The sequence below is a fragment of the Oncorhynchus mykiss genome, chromosome 10 (genome assembly GCF_013265735.2).
Source record: "Oncorhynchus mykiss isolate Arlee chromosome 10, USDA_OmykA_1.1, whole genome shotgun sequence".
NCBI classification, from domain to species: domain Eukaryota; kingdom Metazoa; phylum Chordata; class Actinopteri; order Salmoniformes; family Salmonidae; genus Oncorhynchus; species Oncorhynchus mykiss.
The window spans coordinates 53,815,466-53,836,959 of record NC_048574.1 but is presented as its reverse complement, the minus strand read 5'-3'; the positions used below and the strand labels follow the sequence as shown (position 1 = coordinate 53,836,959).

General features: G+C 39.6%; 1 protein-coding gene across 2 annotated transcripts in view; it reads right to left on the bottom strand.

Annotated features, from left to right (window-relative positions):
- The window catches only part of LOC110534281 (storkhead-box protein 2), a 60,512-nt gene that overhangs the window by 20,276 nt on the left and 18,742 nt on the right, over nt 1-21,494 (bottom strand). For both annotated transcript variants that reach the window (XM_021619045.2, XM_021619046.2), the window contains exon 2: nt 42-194. In XM_021619045.2, coding sequence (XP_021474720.2) covers nt 42-194 — 153 coding nt within the window. The remainder of the gene's footprint in view (nt 1-41; nt 195-21,494) is intronic.

Sequence of the window (21,494 nt, the reverse complement as noted above, 5' to 3'; positions counted from 1 at the left end):
ATTGAGCTAATGCTAGAAATTTCACCCTGTAGCTACTGTACCTGGGAAGCATGTGGCGAGGTGTTCCATCAGGGCCTCCTGGTTGACGGGCTTGCGAGCAGAGTTCATGGCTGAGATAGCCAGACACAGGATCTCCCCCAGTGGGATGAACTGGGACTGGCTGATAGGAGACATGCTGATGGGAGACACATCACCTACAGCAGGGAGAAATAGACAACAGTCAGCGAATGAACTGTAGGAGAGAAGAGTAGAACCTGGGCCCATATCTATCAAGAGTCTCAGCGTAGGAGTGCTGATCTAGAAATCAGGTCCCTCCTGCCGATAATAATCTTATAATTACTATGATCTAAAAGGCTAAACTGATCCTAGATCAGCACTCCTACATAATACAGCCCCGGGACTCAGTAACTGATCAAATCTGAATGGTAGCAAAGCTCAGCTGATGCTGTGGGTGGTCTGTCCCGTTCCACCAGTTGGCTGTCACCTGATGACTGAGTCTCCTCCCAGAACTAATACTGCTCCATATGGTCATTTTCAAGTCATGTCAATTAAGTGTTTTATTTCTATTTTGGGGGGGCTCATCAACCTCCATAAACATTGCTTAAAAATATTTGTATGTACATGTACATTCTACATACATGACACTTTTTTTTACAGAAGCAACAATACAGTAATTGGATATTTTGACATATAATAGTTATGACTAGATGTAATGTATAAAATTAGCTTTTAAATCCACCCCACTCTCAGTCCCATCCCACCCATCTCTGTAAACCGCCCTTTAATGATTTCCATGTGCCATTTCACATCAATTCTGAACCTGTCTAATCACATAGTATTTACAGATTGTAAGTTAAAGATGAATATTCTAAAAAAAATATTATTATATTGTTGATTGACTATGGTTTTCCAAATCTCCCAACAGTGCTATTTGTATGGTTCATTTAAGGTAAATGTTGTGATTTTTCAGCCATTCCTGTACCTGTGACCGGAAACAAGCTACATAGGGGCAATAACAGATGAATCAAATTATTAAATGATTCTGTCTCTTAGTAGCAAAATCTGCAGAGCTGAGATGGTTGTATGACCCATTTACATAACATTCTGTTTGTGGCAAGAATTTTCAATAATATTTTAAATAGAAAAACAACATTTTTTGAACCAATCGTTGTATTGCGTATCAGTTCATAAACCATGTGCCACATAAACAGCACATCAAAGAAGAAAAAAAACTATTTTGCAACCTCTATGGCGCCATGTTCAACATTTTGGTCCTCAAGTAAAACTTATATTTTTTCTTATTTATTACATTTTTTGATGTTGCCATTTTTGGTCTTTAATAAAGGGTAAACAAACAAGTTCCCTACCTTCTTCCCCTTCCACTTGCCACCTACATTTTTGTGGTAATGCTGCAATCAGTTTGTGGTAATTTTGGATAGAGCAAACATTTCCATATATGTTTGTAACTGCACTTGTGGGGCAAAAAAGTATTTAGTCAGCCACCAATTGTGCAAGTTCTCCCACCTAAAAAGATGAGAGAGGCCTGTCATTTTCATCATAGCTACACTTCAACTATGACAGAAAGATTTTTAATTAATGTATTTACAAATTATGGTGGACAATAAGTATTTGGTCACCTACAAACAAGCAAGATTTCTGGCTCTCACAGACCTGTAACTTCTTCTTTAAGAGGCTCCTCTGTCCTCCACTCGTTACCTGTATTAATGGCAGCTGTTTGAACTTGTTATCAGTATAAAAGACACCTGTCCACAACCTCAAACAGTCACACTCCAAACTCCACTATGGCCAAGACCAAAGAGCTGTCAAAGGATACCAGAAACACAATTGTAGACCTGCACCAGGCTGGGAAGACTGAATCTGCAATAGGTAAGCAGCTTGGTTTGAAGAAATCAACTGTGGGAGCAATTATTAGGAAATGGAAGACATACAAGACCACTGATAATCTCCCTCGATCTGGGGCTCCACGTAAGATCTCACCCCGTGGGGTCAAAATTATCACAAGAACGGTGAGCAAAAATCCCAGAACCACACGGGGGGACCTAGTGAATGACCTGCAGAGAGCTGGGACCAAAGTAACAAAGCCTACCATCAGTAAAACACTACGCCGCCAGGGACTCAAATCCTGCAGTGCCAGATGTGTCCCCCTGCTTAAGCCAGTACATGTCCAGGCCCGTCTGATGTTTGCTAGAGAGAATTTGGATGATCCAGAAGAAGATTGGGAGAATGTCATATGGTCAGATGAAACCAAAATATAACTTTTTGGTAAAAACTCAACTCGTTGTGTTTGGAGGACAAAGAATGCTGAGTTGCATCCAAAGAACACCATACTTACTGTGAAGCATGGGGGTGGAGACATCATGCTTTGGGGCTGTTTTTCTGCAAAGGGACCAGGACAACTGATCCGTGTAAAGGAAAGAATGAAATGGGGCCATGTATCGTGAGATTTTGAGTAAAAACCTCCTTGCATCAGCAAGGGCAATGAAGATGAAACGTGGCTGGGTCTTTCAGCATGACAATGATCCCAAACACACCGCCCGGGCAAGGAAGTGAAGGAGTGGCTTCGTAAGAAGCATTTCAAGGTTCTGGAGTGGCCTAGCCAGTCTCCAGATCTCAACCCCATAGAAAAATCTTTGGAGGGAGTTGAAAGTCTGTGTTGCCCAGCAACAGACCCAAAACATCACTGCTCTAGAGGATATCTGCATGGAGGAATGGGCCAAAATACCAGCAACAGTGTGTGAAAACCTTGTGAAGACTTACAGAAAACGTTTGACCTCTGTCATTGCCAACAAAGGGTATATAACAAAGTATTGAGATAAACTTTTGTTATTGACCAAATACTTATTTTCCATCATAATTTGCAAATAAATTCATTAAAAATCCTACAATGTGATTTTCTGGATTTTTTTTTCTCATTTTGTCTGTCATAGTTGAAATGTACCTACAGTGCCTTGCGAAAGTATTCGGCCCCCTTGAACTTTGCAACCTTTTGCCACATTTCAAGCTTCAAACATAAAGATATAAAACTGTATTTTTTTGTGAAGAATCAACAACAAGTGGGACACAATCATGAAGTGGAACGACATTTATTGGATATTTCAAACTTTTTTAACAAATCAAAAACTGGAAATTTTGGCGTGCAAAATTATTCAGCCCCTTTACTTTCAGTGCAGCAAACTCTCTCCAGAAGTTCAGTGAGGATCTCTGAATGATCCAATGTTGACCTAAATGACTAATGATGATAAATACAATCCACCTGTGTGTAATCAAGTCTCCGTATAAATGCACCTGCACTGTGATAGTCTCAGAGGTCCGTTAAAAGCGCAGAGAGCATCATGAAGAACAAGGAACACACCAGGCAGGTCCGAGATACTGTTGTGAAGAAGTTTAAAGCCGGATTTGGATACAAAAAGATTTCCCAAGCTTTAAACATCCCAAGGAGCACTGTGCAAGCGATAATATTGAAATGGAAGGAGTATCAGACCACTGCAAATCTACCAAGACCTGGCCGTCCCTCTAAACTTTCAGCTCATACAAGGAGAAGACTGATCAGAGATGCAGCCAAGAGGCCCATGATCACTCTGGATGAACTGCAGAGATCTACAGCTGAGGTGGGAGACTCTGTCCATAGGGCAACAATCAGTCGTATATTGCACAAATCTGGCCTTTATGGAAGAGTGGCAAGAAGAAAGCCATTTCTTAAAGATATCCATAAAAAGTGTCGTTTAAAGTTTGCCACAAGCCACCTGGGAGACACACCAAACATGTGGAAGAAGGTGCTCTGGTCATATGAAACCAAAATTGAACTTTTTGGCAACAATGCAAAACGTTATGTTTGGCGTAAAAGCAACACAGCTGAACACACCATCCCCACTGTCAAACATGGTGGTGGCAGCATCATGGTTTGGGCCTGCTTTTCTTCAGCAGGGACAGGGAAGATGGTTAAAATTGATGGGAAGATGGATGGAGCCAAATACAGGACCATTCTGGAAGACCTGATGGACCTGATGGAGTCTGCAAAAGATCTGAGACTGGGACGGAGATTTGTCTTCCAACAAGACAATGATCCAAAACATAAAGCAAAATCTACAATGGAATGGTTCAAAAATAAACATATCCAGGTGTTAGAATGGCCAAATCAAAGTCCAGACCTGAATCCAATCGAGAATCTGTGGAAATAACTTTTTAATATATAAATATAGCATTATTTAAATTAGCATTATTTGAATTTAGAAAGATTATTTGTTGTAATATTTGTTCAGTCTTTTTTGGAGGATGAAACTGGAATTAGAACCGGCTGTGCATGGCTTGTTTTTAGAAAGGGCAGTATTTTGAAAAAGGTTCCATTTTCAAATAATCTGTAATCTGGATAAAGGTAAAAAGGGGTGAGTCATTCTTACTAACCTACTGGATAACTAGTTAAGGTTTAAGTATAACTTTTGTATGACTGATGATTATAGTGGGAGGTTTAATTAATGCTTTAATATACAGTCCCCGTTAAAAGTTTGGACACACCTTCTCATTCAAGGGTTTTTCTTCATTTTTACTATTTTCTACATTGTAGAATAATAGTGAAGACATTAAAACTATGAAATAAAACATATGGAATCATATAGTAACCAAAAAAAGTGTAGAAAAATCTAAATATATTTTAGATTTCAGATTCTTCAAAGTAACCACCCACCCACGCCTTGATGACAGCTTTGCACACTCTTGGCATTCTCTCAACCAGCTTCTTGAGGAATGCTTTTCAAATGTCTTGAAGGAGTTCACACATGTGCTGAGCACTTGTTGGCTGCTTTTCCTTCACTCTGCTGTCCAACTCATCCCAAACCATCTCAATTGGATTGAGGTCGGTTGATTGTGGAGGCCAGGTCATCTGATGCAGCACTCCATCACTCTCCTTCTTGGTCAAATAGCCCTTACACAGAAAGGAGGTGTGTTGGATCACTGTCCTGTTGAAAAACAAATTATATTCCCACTAAGTGCAAACCAGATGGGATGGCGTATCGCTGCAGAATGCTGTGGTAGCCACGCTGGTAAAGTGTGCCTTGAATTCTAAATGAATCACTGACAGTGTCACCAGCAAAGCACCCCCACACCACCTCCTCCATGCTTCACAGTGGGAACCAGACATGCAGAGGTCATCCATTCACCTACTCTGCGTCTCGTGTTTATTGGCCCAAGCAAGTCTCTTCTTCTTACTGGTGTCCTTTAGTAGTGGTTTATTTGCAGCAATTCGACCATGAAAGCCTGATTCACGCAGTCTCCTCTGAACAGTTGATGTTGAGATGTGTCTGTTACTTGAACTCTGTGAAGCATTTATTTGAGCTGCAATTTCTGAGGCTGGTAACTCTAATGAACTTATCCTCTGCAGCAGAGGTAACTCTGGGTCTTCTTTTTCTATGGCGGTCCTCATGAGAGCCAGTTTCGTCATAGCGCTTTTTCTTTTTTGACTGCACTTGAAGAAACTTTCCGGATTGAGTGACCTTTATGACTTAAAGTAATGGTGGACTGTTGTTTCTCTTTGCTTATTTTAGATGTTCTTGCCATAATATGGACTTGGTCTTTTCCCAAATAGGAATATGTTCTGTATACCATCCCTGCCATGTCACAACACAACTGATTGGCTCAAACTCATTAAGGAAAGAAATTCCACAACTTAACTGTTAACAAGGCACACCTTGTTAATTTAAATGCATTCCAGGTGACTACCTCATGAAGCTGGTTGAGAGGATGCAAAAAATGTGCAAAGCTGTCATCAAGGCAAAGGGTGGCTACTTTAAAGTATATCAAATATATTTGGATTTGTTTAACATGTTACTACATGATTCCATTCCAGTTATTCATAGTTTTGATGTCTTCACTATTATTCTACATTGTAGAAAATAGTTTTAAAAAATGAAGAAAAACCCTTGAATGAGTAGGTGTGTCCAAACTTTTGACTGGTACTGTATATATTTTTTTAAATGCCCCCCTGAACACATAAGTAAATAGGTCAACTGGGATATGACTAAATAATTACTCATGGTGATTTTTCCTCAAACAGACCTTGGTAGAAATATATTGTTTTGCCAACTTTTAGTTCAAATTTGTTGTAGTAAGTTCCTTTATTTCTTTAGGGATATGAATACCGGGTATGTCCACTTCACCATCAGACAATTTTATTGGTAAACTACATGGTAAAGTTGTATTTTTTAGCAATCCAATACGTAAAATGGTACAATTATCATAGTTCAGTTGTAATCCAGAGATGTTAGAAAAATGATCTAGATCCTCTATGAGGCTGTGCAGGGATCCAGATTGCAGATAAAAGAGGAAATTTCAGTTGTTAAGCTCTGGATTTCCAGCCCCTTGATTTTATTGTTTGATTTTAATAGTTAACATTTCGATGGCCATGATACATAGATACACCGACAGCGGACAACCTTGTTTTACTCCTCTTGACAGTTTAATAATTTGAGAAGTAGACATTATTTGTTATTTTACACCTGGGGTAACTATACATAACTTTAACCCAGAGATTTGCCAAAATTAAAATAGTCCAGACATGTATATATAAATTCTAGTCAAACTTTATCAAAAGCCTTGGTTTTTGGTTTCTTGGTTTCCTAGATTTTTCATAGTGTTCTATTGTTTTAATGAATCGTCTTACATTATCTCCAATGTATCATCCATGTAAAAAAGCTGGGATGATCAGGATGACTAACATCCGACAACACCTTTTTAATTCTATGTGCTATGCATTTGGCTAGGATTTCTGAATCACAACACCAGTCTAAGGGGCCTCCAGTTTTTTAAATGAACAGGATCTTTATACTTACTACCTGGGTCCTGTTTCAGTAATAGTGAAATCAAACCTTCTTGCTGCGTACCTGATAGTTTACCATTTAGGAGTGGTTAAACATTTGAGTAGATAGAAAAAAGGTTTCATATACCTCAACTGGTATGCCATTCAGCCCTGGAGTTTTCCCTGGTCTAAAGACTTTAATTGCATCAAGAAGTTCTGCAATTTGGCCCTCACACAAGTCTTTCTGTACAGCTGTTCATTTTACACTATTATTATGATAAAATTCCTTACAGTTAACTTCAGTTAGTGGAAGTGGAGGAGACTGAAAAGAGAAGTACTTTGCTTACGCTTTCAAAATATATAATTTAGTGAATCATAGATAATTTGTTTCTGTAAATTATTTTTGGTAGCATTTCTATGTTGAACATTCTAAAATAATTTGGTGATATTTTAGTTATTTTCCATCCAATTCACTTTATTTTTTATAATACATTATACTTGATTGTCCCGGAATAAGATCCTCCATTTTTTTTTGTTTTTCCTCCAATTAATTCTGTGCCTTTATGGTACCGTTTTTATTGCTATCCATCTGTACTGTTATTTATTCTATTTCCTTTGTTAATATGAACTACTTTGACCTAAATTGTTTTTGTTTTAAAGATGAGTATTGAATTGTGTGACCTCTAAAGGCACATTTAAAAGTGTCCCATGCAATAAATGTTACCCAATTGCCTTCCTCTGAATGTATCCATATAAATGAGGAGGCACAAAGGTGATCATCTATAGGGGAGAATGGGTAAATTGAGCTCTACTCTCCCCTTATATAATATCCCTGCCTTCACTCACCACACATTTAGCCAGATCCCACCATATTATAAAGCAGAAGCCTTCAGAAACCCAAGCGTGAATACTCTGAGCCCGGTTCTAAGTTAACTAGTCCTCGCAAAGACAAGGGAGGTGTAACCAATCACAATCAAGTTCGGCATTCACAAGTTTACAAAGTTCCCCACCAGTAATGCACACACATTCTCTCAAGCAGTTGATGTGACAATGCATCCCAATTGAGCTCTTTTGCTTTGGTTGCTTTTTGGGCATTGCCATAATCTCAGATTAAATGTGTCTGACGTCAATTGAGGTTTGCTGTAGTGTAAACAAATACTTGTCTATTGTGGTTCTACTCATTTCATTCAGATATTAAGAAGATTATTTATTTTCGGTCATTGATATCAATCACATTAATTGCATCAACTGCCATTTTTCTGAAGATCTCTAGGGTAAATTGTGTTAATTGATAACAATAGAATATTTTAAAATGCTCATCTGACACTTTGAATGTGGTCAATCCAAAATCAGACTTGATTTGAAAAAGCAACAACATTAAAAAAGACAAAACAAAAAGGACAGAATTGAGAAATAAAAGAGGGGAAACCAAAGTGAAAAGAGAATAACAAGACAAAATAAGAAAAAAAGTGACATTATAGACCTTCTTATACAAAGAGTGTGATGTTCATTCTGGGTTTTTGTAACTCTTTGTAACATGCCAGTTTCAAAAGTGGTGTATCACAGATCCATGCACTTGAACGACATGTGGATGAAATATAGATCAATCTTTGAATGCTGCATGAGCTATGGAAGTTCTGATAGCTAACTCTTCAGGACTCAACCTGGGTGATTATCAGGGAAGGGACTCGCAACAGTTGAGTTCTGTGTGACTCAGCTGGGGCTCAGTTGGTAGAGCATGGTGCTTGCAATGCCAGGATAGTGGGTTCAATTCCTGCTGGCGCCACCCATTCGATGTAAGCACGCATGGATGTGAGTCACTTAGGATAAAAGTGTCTAGTTAATGGCATATTATTATTATTTATACACACCAGTGGAGGTTCCTCAGGGGAGAAAAATGTAAAGAGTTAAACATTAAAAAAATGTATCCTTTTTAGATAAAACTACACCAAATCATTTATTAAAAACACACTATTTTGCAATGAAGGTCTACAGTAGCCTCAACAGCACTCTGTAGGGTAGCACCATGGTGTAGCCGAAGGACAGCTAGTTTCCGTCCTCCACTTTTACTTACTTAGCTAGCAAATGCAGCTAGCTAGTTTAGCCTACTCAAACGTCCGGTTCAAACCAAGAAGGATGCTATGTTACCTAGCTGACTATTCAACACTGGAACTCTTCCAAGTTAAGGTAACCTTTTGGTTGGATTAATTTATTGCCAACGAGGCCCGCAGGTGTAACTGCTTGCTAACTGTACACTGTACTGCATGATTGTAGCGGGTTTACTAAGGCATTCGTTTTATTCAAATTTCTCTCGACCTGTGCACCTACCTTGTAAACTTTCATTCATAGGCTAGGTTGTATCAAACTCATGATGGTTATAGGGAAAATTTGAGTATCATTGTAGTAGCCTAAACCTATCAATGTTACATTGAGCTGGGTGAATGGAATATGAATGTCATCCAATGTGCTGTAATAGAAATAAGGCCATGCTCATAACAATTTTTTATCGTCCTCCGTCATCTTAAACGGCACCGACCGCCACTGATACACACTGAGCGTAACCAACTTCATATAGCCACACAGAAGAAAGACACAGACACCCACACTTCAGATTGACTTTTTATCTGTAGTAAAATATATCAAACAGTGATGACAGGGATTGACAGTACGGTCACAGCCACATGCTCACTGCTCTCAGAATATCTCTATCAGACTGAATGCACAAAGTGATTGCATAGTATAAATGCGTTGTGTTTAGAAAATAACAAAAATACAGTAAGACATAACTGCAGTAAAAGATATCAAACAGTGATGACAGGCTGGTCACAGCCACATGTTCACTGGTTAGGTAGGACACAATATATATTTTAGATAGGAGCAACAGTAATGATACAAGCCCTAAATATGAAGTGAAATAAATCCATAAATACAGAACACAAGTACAACCCTTTTTATATAAAATCTTTTAAGGTAGTAAGAAAATAAACATTCACTTAATATTTCAATAAAGAAGTACTTTAATTACCAATAAATCACCTGCTAGCAATAGCATTACAGTTCACTGACTGACGGTGCTAGTTAGCTCGTCATTAACATGGCTAGCACCTGAGTGGCGCAGCAGTCCCAAGTTTGCTCCCGAGTGGCGCAGCGGTCTACGGCACTGCATCTCAGTGGTTCGATTCCAGGCTGTATCACAACCGGCTGTGATTGAGAGTCTCATTGGGCGGTGCAAAAATGGCCCAGCGTCGTTAGGGTTTGGCCAGGGTAGGCCGTCATTGTAAATAAGAACTGACTTGCCTAGTTAAATAAAGGTAAAATATATATACAGTGCCTTGCGAAACTATTCGGCCCCCTTGAACTTTGCAACCTTTTGCCACATTTCAGGCTTCAAACAAAGATATAAAACTGTATTTTTTTGTGAAGAATCAACAACAAGTGGGACACAATCATGAAGTGGAACGACATTTATTGGATATTTCAAACTTTTTTAACAAATCAAAAACTGAAAAATTGGGCGTGCAAAATTATTCAGCCCCCTTAAGTTAATACTTTGTAGCGCCACCTTTTGCTGCGATTACAGCTGTAAGTCGCTTGGGGTATGTCTCTATCAGTTTTGCACATCGAGAGACTGAAATTTTTTCCCATTCCTCCTTGCAAAACAGCTCGAGCTCAGTGAGGTTGGATGGAGAGCATTTGTGAACAGCAGTTTTCAGTTCTTTCAACAGATTCTCGATTGGATTCAGGTCTGGACTTTGATTTGGCCATTCTAACACCTGGATATGTTTATTTTTGAACCATTCCATTGTAGATTTTGCTTTATGTTTTGGATCATTGTCTTGTTGGAAGACAAATCTCCGTCCCAGTCTCAGGTCTTTTGCAGACTCCATCAGGTTTTCTTCCAGAATGGTCCTGTATTTGGCTCCATCAATTTTAACCATCTTCCCTGTCCCTGCGGAAGACAAGCAGGCCCAAACCATGATGCTGCCACCACCATGTTTGACAGTGGGGATGGTGTGTTCAGGGTGATGAGATGTGTTGCTTTTACACCAAACATAACGTTTTGCATTGTTCCCAAAAAGTTCAATTTTGGTTTCATCTGACCAGAGCACCTTCTTCCACATGTTTGGTGTGTCTCCCAGGTGGCTTGTGGCAAACTTTAAACAACACTTTTTATGGATATCTTTAAGAAATGGCTTTCTTCTTGCCACTCTTCCATAAAGGCCAGATTTGTGCAATATATGACTGATTGTTGTCCTATGGACAGAGTCTCCCACCTCAGCTGTAGATCTCTGCAGTTCATCCAGAGTGATCATGTGCCTCTTGGCTGCATCTCTGATCAGTCTTCTCCTTGTATGAGCTGAAAGTTTAGAGGGACGGCCAGGTCTTGGTAGATTTGCAATGGTCTGATACTCCTTCCATTTCAATATTATCGCTTGCAGTGTGCTCCTTGGGATGTTTAAAGCTTGGGAAATCTTTTTGTATCCAAATCCGGCTTTAAACTTCTTCACAACAGTATCTCGGACCTGCCTGGTGTGTTCCTTGTTCTTCATGATGCTCTCTGCACTTTTAACGGACCTCTGAGACTATCACAGTGCAGGTGCATTTATACGGAGACTTGATTACACACAGGTGGATTGTATTTATCATCATTAGTCATTTAGGTCAACATTGGATCATTCAGAGATCCTCACTGAATTCCTGGAGAGAGTTTGCTGCACTGAAAGTAAAGGGGCTGAATAATTTTGCACGCCCAATTTTTCAGTTTTTGATTTGTTAAAAAAGTGAATATCCAATAAATGTCATTCCACTTCATGATTGTGTCCCACTTGTTGTTGATTCTTCACAAAAAAATACAGTTTTATATCTTTATGTTTGAAGCCTGAAATGTGTCAAAAGGTCGCAAAGTTCAAGGGGGTCGAATACTTTCGCAAGGCACTGTATATTGCTAAGCCAGCAAACACGTGGTTAACTTGCCAAAATAGGCTTTAAATACATTAACAGCAACATAAATATATGCATAGGCAGGTTCGCTATTGACCTTGGGATATATGAACCAGTTTTCAAAAGACACTATTTATTGTGTTATATAGTTTTAAACAGTTTTTATGTAGAGGGAGACACAAACCTGCTCTCAGAATATATCTCTATCAGACTGAAGAGCAGGCAGACCAACTTTTCAAATAGGGGAGAAGCACTCAAAACCCACTCTAGCTGTTCTTTCAAGGAAAATAATACAAAAAAGTCTGAAGACCCCTCGTGTTGCCCACCTTACTACAGTGGCAGTAAATATTTCTATGAATTCGACAGCACATAATAAAAAGGAAACTTGATGAAGATCACACATTTTTATGAAGTGAATGGTTTCACCCACTACTCTGCCGCGAACGGTGGTGTTCTTTAATATTTAGTCTATGATCCATTATTGATGTAATTTATTAAATCCACTTCAGTCAGTGTAGATGAAGGGTAGGAGACAGGTTAAAGAAGGATTGATAAGCCTAGCGACAATTGAGACACAGATTGTGTGTGTGCCATTCAGAGGGTGAATGGACAAAACAAAATATTTAAGTACCTTTGAACGGGGTATGGAAGTAGCGGTTTGTGTCGAACTGCAACGCTCTGGGTTTTTCACGCTCAACAGTTTCCCGTGTGTATCAAGAATGGTCCACCACCAAAAGGACATCCAGACAACTACTAGCACACATCATAGACCCCACAAGATATGTCACCAGAGGTCGGTCTCTTCACATTCCAAGTCCAGAACAGACTATGGGAGGCGCACAGTACTACATAGAGGCAGGACTACATGGAACTAACTCTATTCCACATCAAGTAACTGATGCAAGAAGTAGAATCCAATTTAAAAACAGATAAAAATACACATTACGGAACAGCAGGTATTGTGAAGAGACACACACACACACACACACACACACACATACACACACACACACAGGCGTACACTCACAAATGCTAGCACATGCACTCTACACACACGTACATTGTAATATTGTTATATGGTGGTATTATACATTAGGTATTGTAGATATGTAGTGGTGTAATAATGTTTTATTATCTACTGTTTTATATTGTATTTCATGTGTAAGTGCCTTAATGTGTTTGGACCCCAGGAAGAATACAAATAAATACAACTGTGGGAAGCATTGAAGTCAAAATGAGTCAGCATCCCTGTGGAACGGTTTTGACAACTTGTAGAGTCCATGATCCGACGAATTGAGCCTGTTCGGATGGCAAAAGGGAAGGATGCAACTCAATATTAGGAAGGTGTTCCTAATGTTTGGTGTACTACATGTATATATAGTAGAGGTTGACCGATTAATCGGAATGGCCGATTTCAAGTTTTCATAACAATCGGAAATCGGTAATTTTGGACGGCGATTTTTTAAATATATTTTTTTACACCTTTATTTAATCTTTATTTAACTAGGCAAGTCAGTTAGGAACACATTCTTATTTTCAATGACGGCCGAGGGACAGTGCCTAACTGCCTTGTTCAGGGGCAGAACGACAGATTTTTACCTTGTCAGCTCAGGGATTCAATCTTGCAACCTTACGGTTAACTAGTCGCTCTAACCACCTGCCTCACGAAGATAAGGTAAGTTGCTAGCTAGCATTAAACTTAATCAATCATAATCACTAGTTATAACTACACATGGTTGATGATATTACTACTTTATCTAGCATGTCCTGCGTTGCATATAAATCGGTGCAGTGCGCATTTGCGAAAAAGGACTGTCGTTGCTCCAACGTGTACCTAACCATAAACATCAATGCCTTTCTTAAAATCAATACACAGAAGTGTATATTTTTAAACCTGCATATTTAGCTAAAAGAAATCCAGGTTAGCAGGCCATGTATTAACCACGTGAAATTGTGTCACTTCTCTTGCGTTCATTGCACGCAGAGTCTATGCAACAGTTTGGGCCGCCTGGCTCATTGCGAACTAATTTGCCAGAATTTTACGTAATTATGACATAACATTGAAGGTTGAGCAATGTAACAGGAATATTTAGACCCATTAAGATAAAATACGGAACCCTCCCTAACACGGACGACGCTATGCAAATTGTGCGTCGCCCCATGGACCTCCCGGTCACGGCTGGTTACGACAGAGCCTGGGCACGAACCCAGGGTCTCTGGTGGCACAGCTGGCGCTGCAATACAGCGCCCTTAACCACTGCACCACCTGGGAGGCCCCTTCCTACCTGGGAATATTGAAGACTCATGTTAAAAGGAACCACCAGCTTTTTCATATGTTCTCATGTTCTGAGCAAGGAACTTAAACGTTAGCTTTCTTACATGGCACATATTGCACTTTTACTTTCTTGTCCAACACTTTGTTTTTGCATTATTTAAACCAAATTGAACATATTTCATTATTTATTTGAGGCTAAATTGATTTTATTGATGTATTATATTAAGTTAAAATAAGTGTTAATTCAGTGTGTTCGTTCAGTGAGTGCAAGTGCCAAGACCAGGGTGGGCAAATTTGACATTTATCGCAAGGCTTTTTGTGGCAAAACCATTGACAGAATAAAACAAAGAAATTATGTTTTTTATTTGATCAATTAAACGTTATAGGACAAAGTATATAAGTCATTACACACAGCTTGCTATTCGCAACAAGGCAGTTTGATGGAAACCCACCACTGCTGGTAAATGCACATATCTTTTTTTGGATGGAAACGTAGCTAGTGATGAAAACAGGTGGAACAAAAATATCTTAGCTAAAAAAATATTAGCTACACTTCCATTCACGTACCAAAAAGACCCCATCATGTCGAACGAACAAATTCTGTCAACATTTATAAATTGTACCGGCATTTCCTGCTGTTTCCATCAGCCCATCGTTACTTTTTTCACATGTCAGGTAATTGGAAACCTGGTTATTGAGGCTATCACAGGTCCAATGACGAAAACAGGGCAGTTAAGCTTTGCATTCATTCATTTATTCTTGCCTGACAGGACACCAGTGTTACTATTATTATTCGTCACATTTGACCAAATTTCCTTCATTTTTCTGATGCCATCTAGAATTTACAGCTTCTCGTAAAAGCAAAATAACTTAATTTGTACAGTAACAACTGGATTTTTGCATTGTCATTAATAAGAACATCAACAATGACAACTCTGCTGCCTGTGTACAGTCCATGTTTGAAGAATGCAGAGAAGTGAGAGCTATTAGTGCTTCCATCTCTCAAGCTCCTCTCTGCTACCCTTAATACAATCATCCTGAGGAAATCCTACAGAGGTTAGTCAGTGATGTCAGCATCTGGGATGGCCAGAATGAGGGTGATTCTTTTTTATCCTCGTTCAGTATATGAATGTGGAGCGAGACAACGAGATGAGTAGCTCAAACTGTCACACAAATCCTTCATTGATATACTGTATACTGAATATTTGAATGAACGTTCGAGTTGCACGTAACTGTAATTAGGATTTGGCCCGAAGTGAGTAACAGAGAGAGAGAGAGATACAGTACCAGTTCCAGAGGCTTAAGAGGCGTCATCTTAGTGGCTGACTGATTTTCTACAACTCAAACAGCTGACTGGAGGCAGGGAACAAGGGCTTACTCATGCGCAGCCTCCTCCCTCTCCTCTATACGTATTACTACATAGAGGGCTGGCTAACACCGCAGCACTACCGTGGCCTGATTTCTCTACCCACGCCTCAACTGCAGCTGGGGCCCAGGTCCACATGGTCCTAGCCAAGAATTGAGCCAGAAATAACATTTAGCCTTCAGATGCTTTTGGGAAAACAGGCCCAGCTCTACTTCATAAAGACAAACAAATTTTAGAATCTGTTTGCTAGATTTCAAGCACATCTGCTTCTGCCAGTGCATTCAGAAAATATGCATACCCCTTGACTTAGTCAAAATGTAATTGTGTTACAGCCTGAATTCAAAATTGATTAAATACACTTTAGAAATGTTTGCATATGTATGAAAAAAATGTATACAGAAACATCTCATTTACATGTTAAGATTCAATACATGTTAGATTCACCTTTGACAGCGATTACAGCTGTGAGTCTTTCTGGGTAAGTCTAAGAGCTTTGCACACCTGGATTGTACAATATTTGCAGATTATAATTTACAGAATTCTACAAGATGTGTTAACTTGGTTATTGATCATTGCTAGACAGCCATTTTCAAGTCTTGCCATTTAAGTCAAAACTGTAACTAGGCCACTCATGAGCATTCAATGTCGTCGTCTTGGTAAGCAACTTAAGTGTATATTTGTACTTGTGTTTTAGGTTATTGTCCTGCTGAAAGGTGAATTTGTTCTTCCAGTGTGTGTTGGAAAGCAGAATGAACCAGGTTTTCCTTTAGGATTTTGCCTGTGCTTAGCTCTATTACATTTATTTTTTATCCTAAAGAACTACCCTAATCCCTGCCAATGACAAGCATACCCATAACATGATGCAGCCACCACCATGCTTGAAAAATAAAGAGGTAATCAGTGATGTGTTATGTTAGATTTGCCCCAAACATAATGCTTTGTATTCAGAACATAAAGTTCCTTTCTTAGCAATTGTTTTAGCCGTTTAACTTTAATGCCTTATTGCAAACACAATGCATGTTCTTTTCACTCTGTCATTTAGGTTAGTATTGTGGAGTAACTACAATGTTGTTGATCCATCCTCAGTTTTCTCCATTACACTCTAACTGTTCTAAGGTCACCATTAGCCTCATTGTGAAATCCCTGAATGGTTTCCTTCCTCTCTGGCAACTGAGTGACTGGGTGTATATTGATACACCATCCAAAGTGTAATTAATAACTTCACTGTGCTCAAAGGGATATTCAATGTCTGTTTTTTTACCCATCTACCAACCAACAAGTGCCCTTCTTTGTGAGGCATTGGAAAAGCTTCATGGTCTTTGTGGTTGAATCTGTGTTCGAAATTCACTGGTTGACCTTACATATAATTAATTGTATGTGTAGGGTACAGATATGAGGTAGTCATTCAAAAAAATCTTGTCAAACACTATTATTGCACACAGAGTAAGTTCATGCAACTTAATGTGTGACATGTTGACACAGGGCCCCCCCAGGGGAGTGTCCTCAGCCCTCTGCTGTACTCCCTGTTCACCCACAACTGCGTGGCTTTGCACGACACCAACTCCATCATCAAGTTTGCTGTTGCAGGCCTGATAACCAACAACCACAAGTCAGCCTATAAGGAAGTGGTAAGTGAACTGGCATTGTGGTGCCAGGACAACAACCTCTCCCTCAACATCATAAAAAAAGGAGTTGATTGTTGACCTCAGGAAGCAGGAAGCAGGGACCATGGTCCGATCCCCATCAACGAGACTGCAGTAGATAGAGTCATCAGTTTTAAGTTCCTCTGTGTCCACATCACAGAGGACTTGACATGGACCAACACCACCACCACTCTTGTCAAGAGGGCGCAACAGCGCCTCTACTTCCTAAGGGGGCTGAATAAATTTGGCATGCCACTCCCGGTTCTCTCCAAATACTACCACTGCACCATCGAGAGCATCCTGAACGGTTGCATCATGTTCTGGTACGGGAATTGCTTTGTCTACCACTGCAAGGCCCTCCAGCAGGTGGTGAAGACGTCCAAGTACATCAGTGGAACCATGCTTCCACCCATCCAGGACATCTAATCGAAGCAGTGCCTGAGAAAGTCCTGCAGCATCAAGGACCCCACACACTCCAGCTATGAGCTGTTCACTCCCTTACCGTCGGGTAAATGGTATCGGAGCATGACGTCTGACACCAACAAGCTCAGAGACAGTTTCTATCTACAAGCCATCAGACTGCTGAACACTTTAACTGACCACATGCACTAACTCGCCGCACCTTAGCACACACGCACTCACCCACCCACCCACACAGACACATTCCAGCTATACACACACACATCACAACTGCTGCTACCAGACTCGTATTATTATTGCTAAATACTGCAAACTTTTAGCACTTGTCCCCCAATCCCCAAAACCCGTGTAAATATTGTGCTATAAATTGTGTCTTCCTGTACTATACTTCTGCTAAAATGTTTTCCATTCTACTGAGCCATTTACTTTACGTTTGTAATCTTATCTTTTATTATTGTTTTTGCATTGACGAGAAAGAACCTGCTAGTAAGCATTTCGTTGGACGGTGTATACCATGCGCATCCTGTACATAAGACTAATAGAGTGGGTGAAAATTATGGGATCAATATCAAGCCAAATGTATTCGCAAATGTGAATCACCAATCCAAATAATAAATAACTTTCCACAAATGTAAATCACTTTGATCCCATAGAAAATGGGACAAGTAAATTTCTTATTTCCTCTATGATTTTGTGTACTTTTCAAATTCTGAATCAGCTAACAATCAGTTGACGGGTGGAGAAACCCTGTCAAAGTTATGATTCTCTAAAAATGTAAGTCTTACGGAATTTCTGTGAGTAAAGGCTGATTATCATATGTCACTTATTCAAATTCATCCTGTTACATGTCATTAATTATTCAAATACTATCCAATGAGATTCAAAGTTGATCCCTAAAAATGACTTATTTTCACCAACCTAATTGCTGGTTTGGCTGTCGTTTTCTACAGATCACCCATCTACACCCATCAAGTGAGTACAGACTGACGCAGGACGTCCATGTAAATTGATAAATGGTTGAAATTAAGCTGGTCCACCCTGGCCTTTATTGGGCCATTGATTTTTGGGCTGGCCTTGATTTGGACCAAAAATAGTTATCAATGCTTGGTCCACTTAGTCCCAAATGGACTGGCCTTGATTTGACCCATTGAACATGATTACTGCCAGCTCAGAAGCTTTTAAAATGCTAACAGAAGTGCAATAATACATTTTCCATACTTTATTCTATCTAAAGTTGAATGTATTTCAAGGTCTACCATCAAACTCAGTGCCTCTACGCTTGACATCATGGGAAAATCAAAAGAAACCAGCCAAGACCTCAGAAAAAAATGGTAGACCTTCACAAGTTTGGTTCATCCTTGGGAGCAATTTCCAAACGCCTGAAGGTACCACATTCATCTGTACAAACAATAGTATAAACACCATGGGACCACGCATGGGGACAAATATCGTACTTTTTGGAGAAATGTCCTCTGGTCTGATGAAACAAAAATATAACTATTTGGCCATAATGACCATTGTTATGTTTGGAGGAAAAAGGGAGAGGCTTGCAAGCTGAAGAACACCATCCCAACCGTGAAGCACGGGGGTGGCAGCATCATGTTATGGGGTGCTTTGCTGCAGGAGGGACTGGTGCACTTCACAAAACAGATGCCATCATGAGGAGGAAAATTATGTGAATATATTGAAGCAACATCTCAAGACATCAGTCACGAAGTTAAAGCTTGGTCACAAATGGGTCTTCCAAATGGGACAATGACCCCAAGCATACTTCCAAAGTTGTGGCAAAATGGCTTAAGGACAACAACGTCAAGGTATTAGAGTGGCCATCAGAAAGCCCTGACCTCAATCCTATAGAAAATTTGTGGGCAGAACAGAAACAGCGTGTGTGAGCAAGGAGGCCTACAAACCTGACTCAAGTTACACCAGCTCTGTCAGGAGGAATGGGCCAAAATTCACCCACCTTATTGTGTGAAGTCTACCTGAAACGTTTGACCCAAGTTAAACAATTTAAAGACAATGCTACCAAATACTAAATGAGTGTATGTAAACTTCTTACCAACTGGGAATGTGATGAAAGAAATCAAATATAAAATAAATCATTCTCTACTATTATTCTGATATTTCACATTCTTAAAATAAAAGTGGTGATGCTAACTGACCTAAGACAGGGAATTTTTACTAGGATTAAATGTCAGGAATTGTGAAAAACTGAGTTTACATGAATTTGGCTAAGGTGTATGTAAACTTCCGACTTTATTTTAAACAATTTCACATAGAACTGAAAATGAACGTTGCTTAAATGTCAGACAAGGATGCCTTTTTATTGTATTGTCAATTATATTTTGCTTAGTGGACAGGAACCACCAGGAACTTCTTTCAATACTTTAGAAATGCATCCTTCCTTCCTTGTTTTCTGGAGGTACACACACATGTAGCTAGCTGTAAGCAAGGTACCATCCTATTACTTTCACAGATCCAACCAATTCACGTCTGTGATTACTTCAAGGAAGGTAAGAACGAAGTATTCATATAGGGTACAGTTGTAATCGATCCAGAGCATCCCAAATGTGCTCAATGGGTGACATGTCTGGTGAGTATACTGTACAGACCATGGAAGAAGTGGGAGATTTTCAGCTTCCAGGAATTGTGTACAGATCCTTGCAACATGGTGCCGTAAATTATCATGCTGAAACATGAGGTGATGGCGGCGGATGAATGGCACGACAATGGGCTTCATGATCTCGTTACGGTATCTCTGTGCATTCAACTTGACATCGATAAAATGCTATTGTATTCATTGTTTATAGTTTATGCCTGCCAATACCATAATCCCACAGCAACTCAGGGCACTCTGTCCGCAACGCTGACATCAGCGAACTTCTCGCCCACACGATGCCATACATGCTGTCTGCCATCTCCCCAGTACAGTTGAAACCGGGATTCATCCGTGAAGAACACACTTCTCCAGCATGCCAGTGGCCATCGAAGGAGAGCATTTTCCCACTGAAGTCAATTACAACGCCAAACTGCAGTCAGGTCACGACCCTGGTGAGGATGATGAGCATGCAGATGAGCTTCCCTGCAGAAATTATTTGGTTGTCCAAACCCACAGTTTCATCAGTTGTCCAGGTGGCTGGTCTCAGACAATCCTGCAGATGAAGAAGCCGGATGTGGAGTTCTTGGGCTGGCATGGTTACATGTGGTCTGCGGTTGTGGGGCTGGTTGGACATACTGCCAAATTCTCTTAAACAACCTTGGATTCAGCTTATGGTAGAGAAATTTGCATTCAGTTCTCTGGCAAAAGCTCTGGTGGACATTCATGCACTCAGCATGCTTCCTCAAAACTTGAGACATCTGTGGCATTGTGTTGTGTGACAAAACTGCACATTTATTGTCCCCCGCACAAGGTTCACCTGTGTAACGATCATGCTGTTTAATCAGCTTCTTGATATTCCAAACCTGTCAGGTGGATGGATTATCTTGGCAAAGGAGAAATGGTCACTAACAGGGATGTAAACACATTTGTGCACAACATATGAAAGAAATAAGCTTTTTGGAACATTTCTGTGATCTTTTACTTCAGCTCATGAAACATGGGAGCAACACTTTACATGTTGCGTTTATATTTTTGTTCAGTATAGGTTGCTGATGTTGGCTAATAAATTAGCTAGCTTGTCAAGCAGTCAAGCAAGGAGATCATGTAGCTAGTTAGTCTGATGAAACATCACAATTTAAACAAGTCACGCCAATGAAAGTCAAACTCCAAGGTTAGAATGTTTTTATATTTCATGCCAAAAACATCTATATAATGAATTGTATTGCACAACAATGATTTGGTTTTAAATTATTTTGAGATGACTTCTACATTAAATTGAAAATATGCTAAACGGGAGAGATTATTTTCATCCGAAAATGTTTTGTTTTTTAGATTGGCTGTTTAAACAAAAGCAATGTGAAATATCCCTTTAAAACGTACCATGGTGTCATTAAAAACATAGACCATGAACTACATTATTGATTATACCCCATTTCACAGTC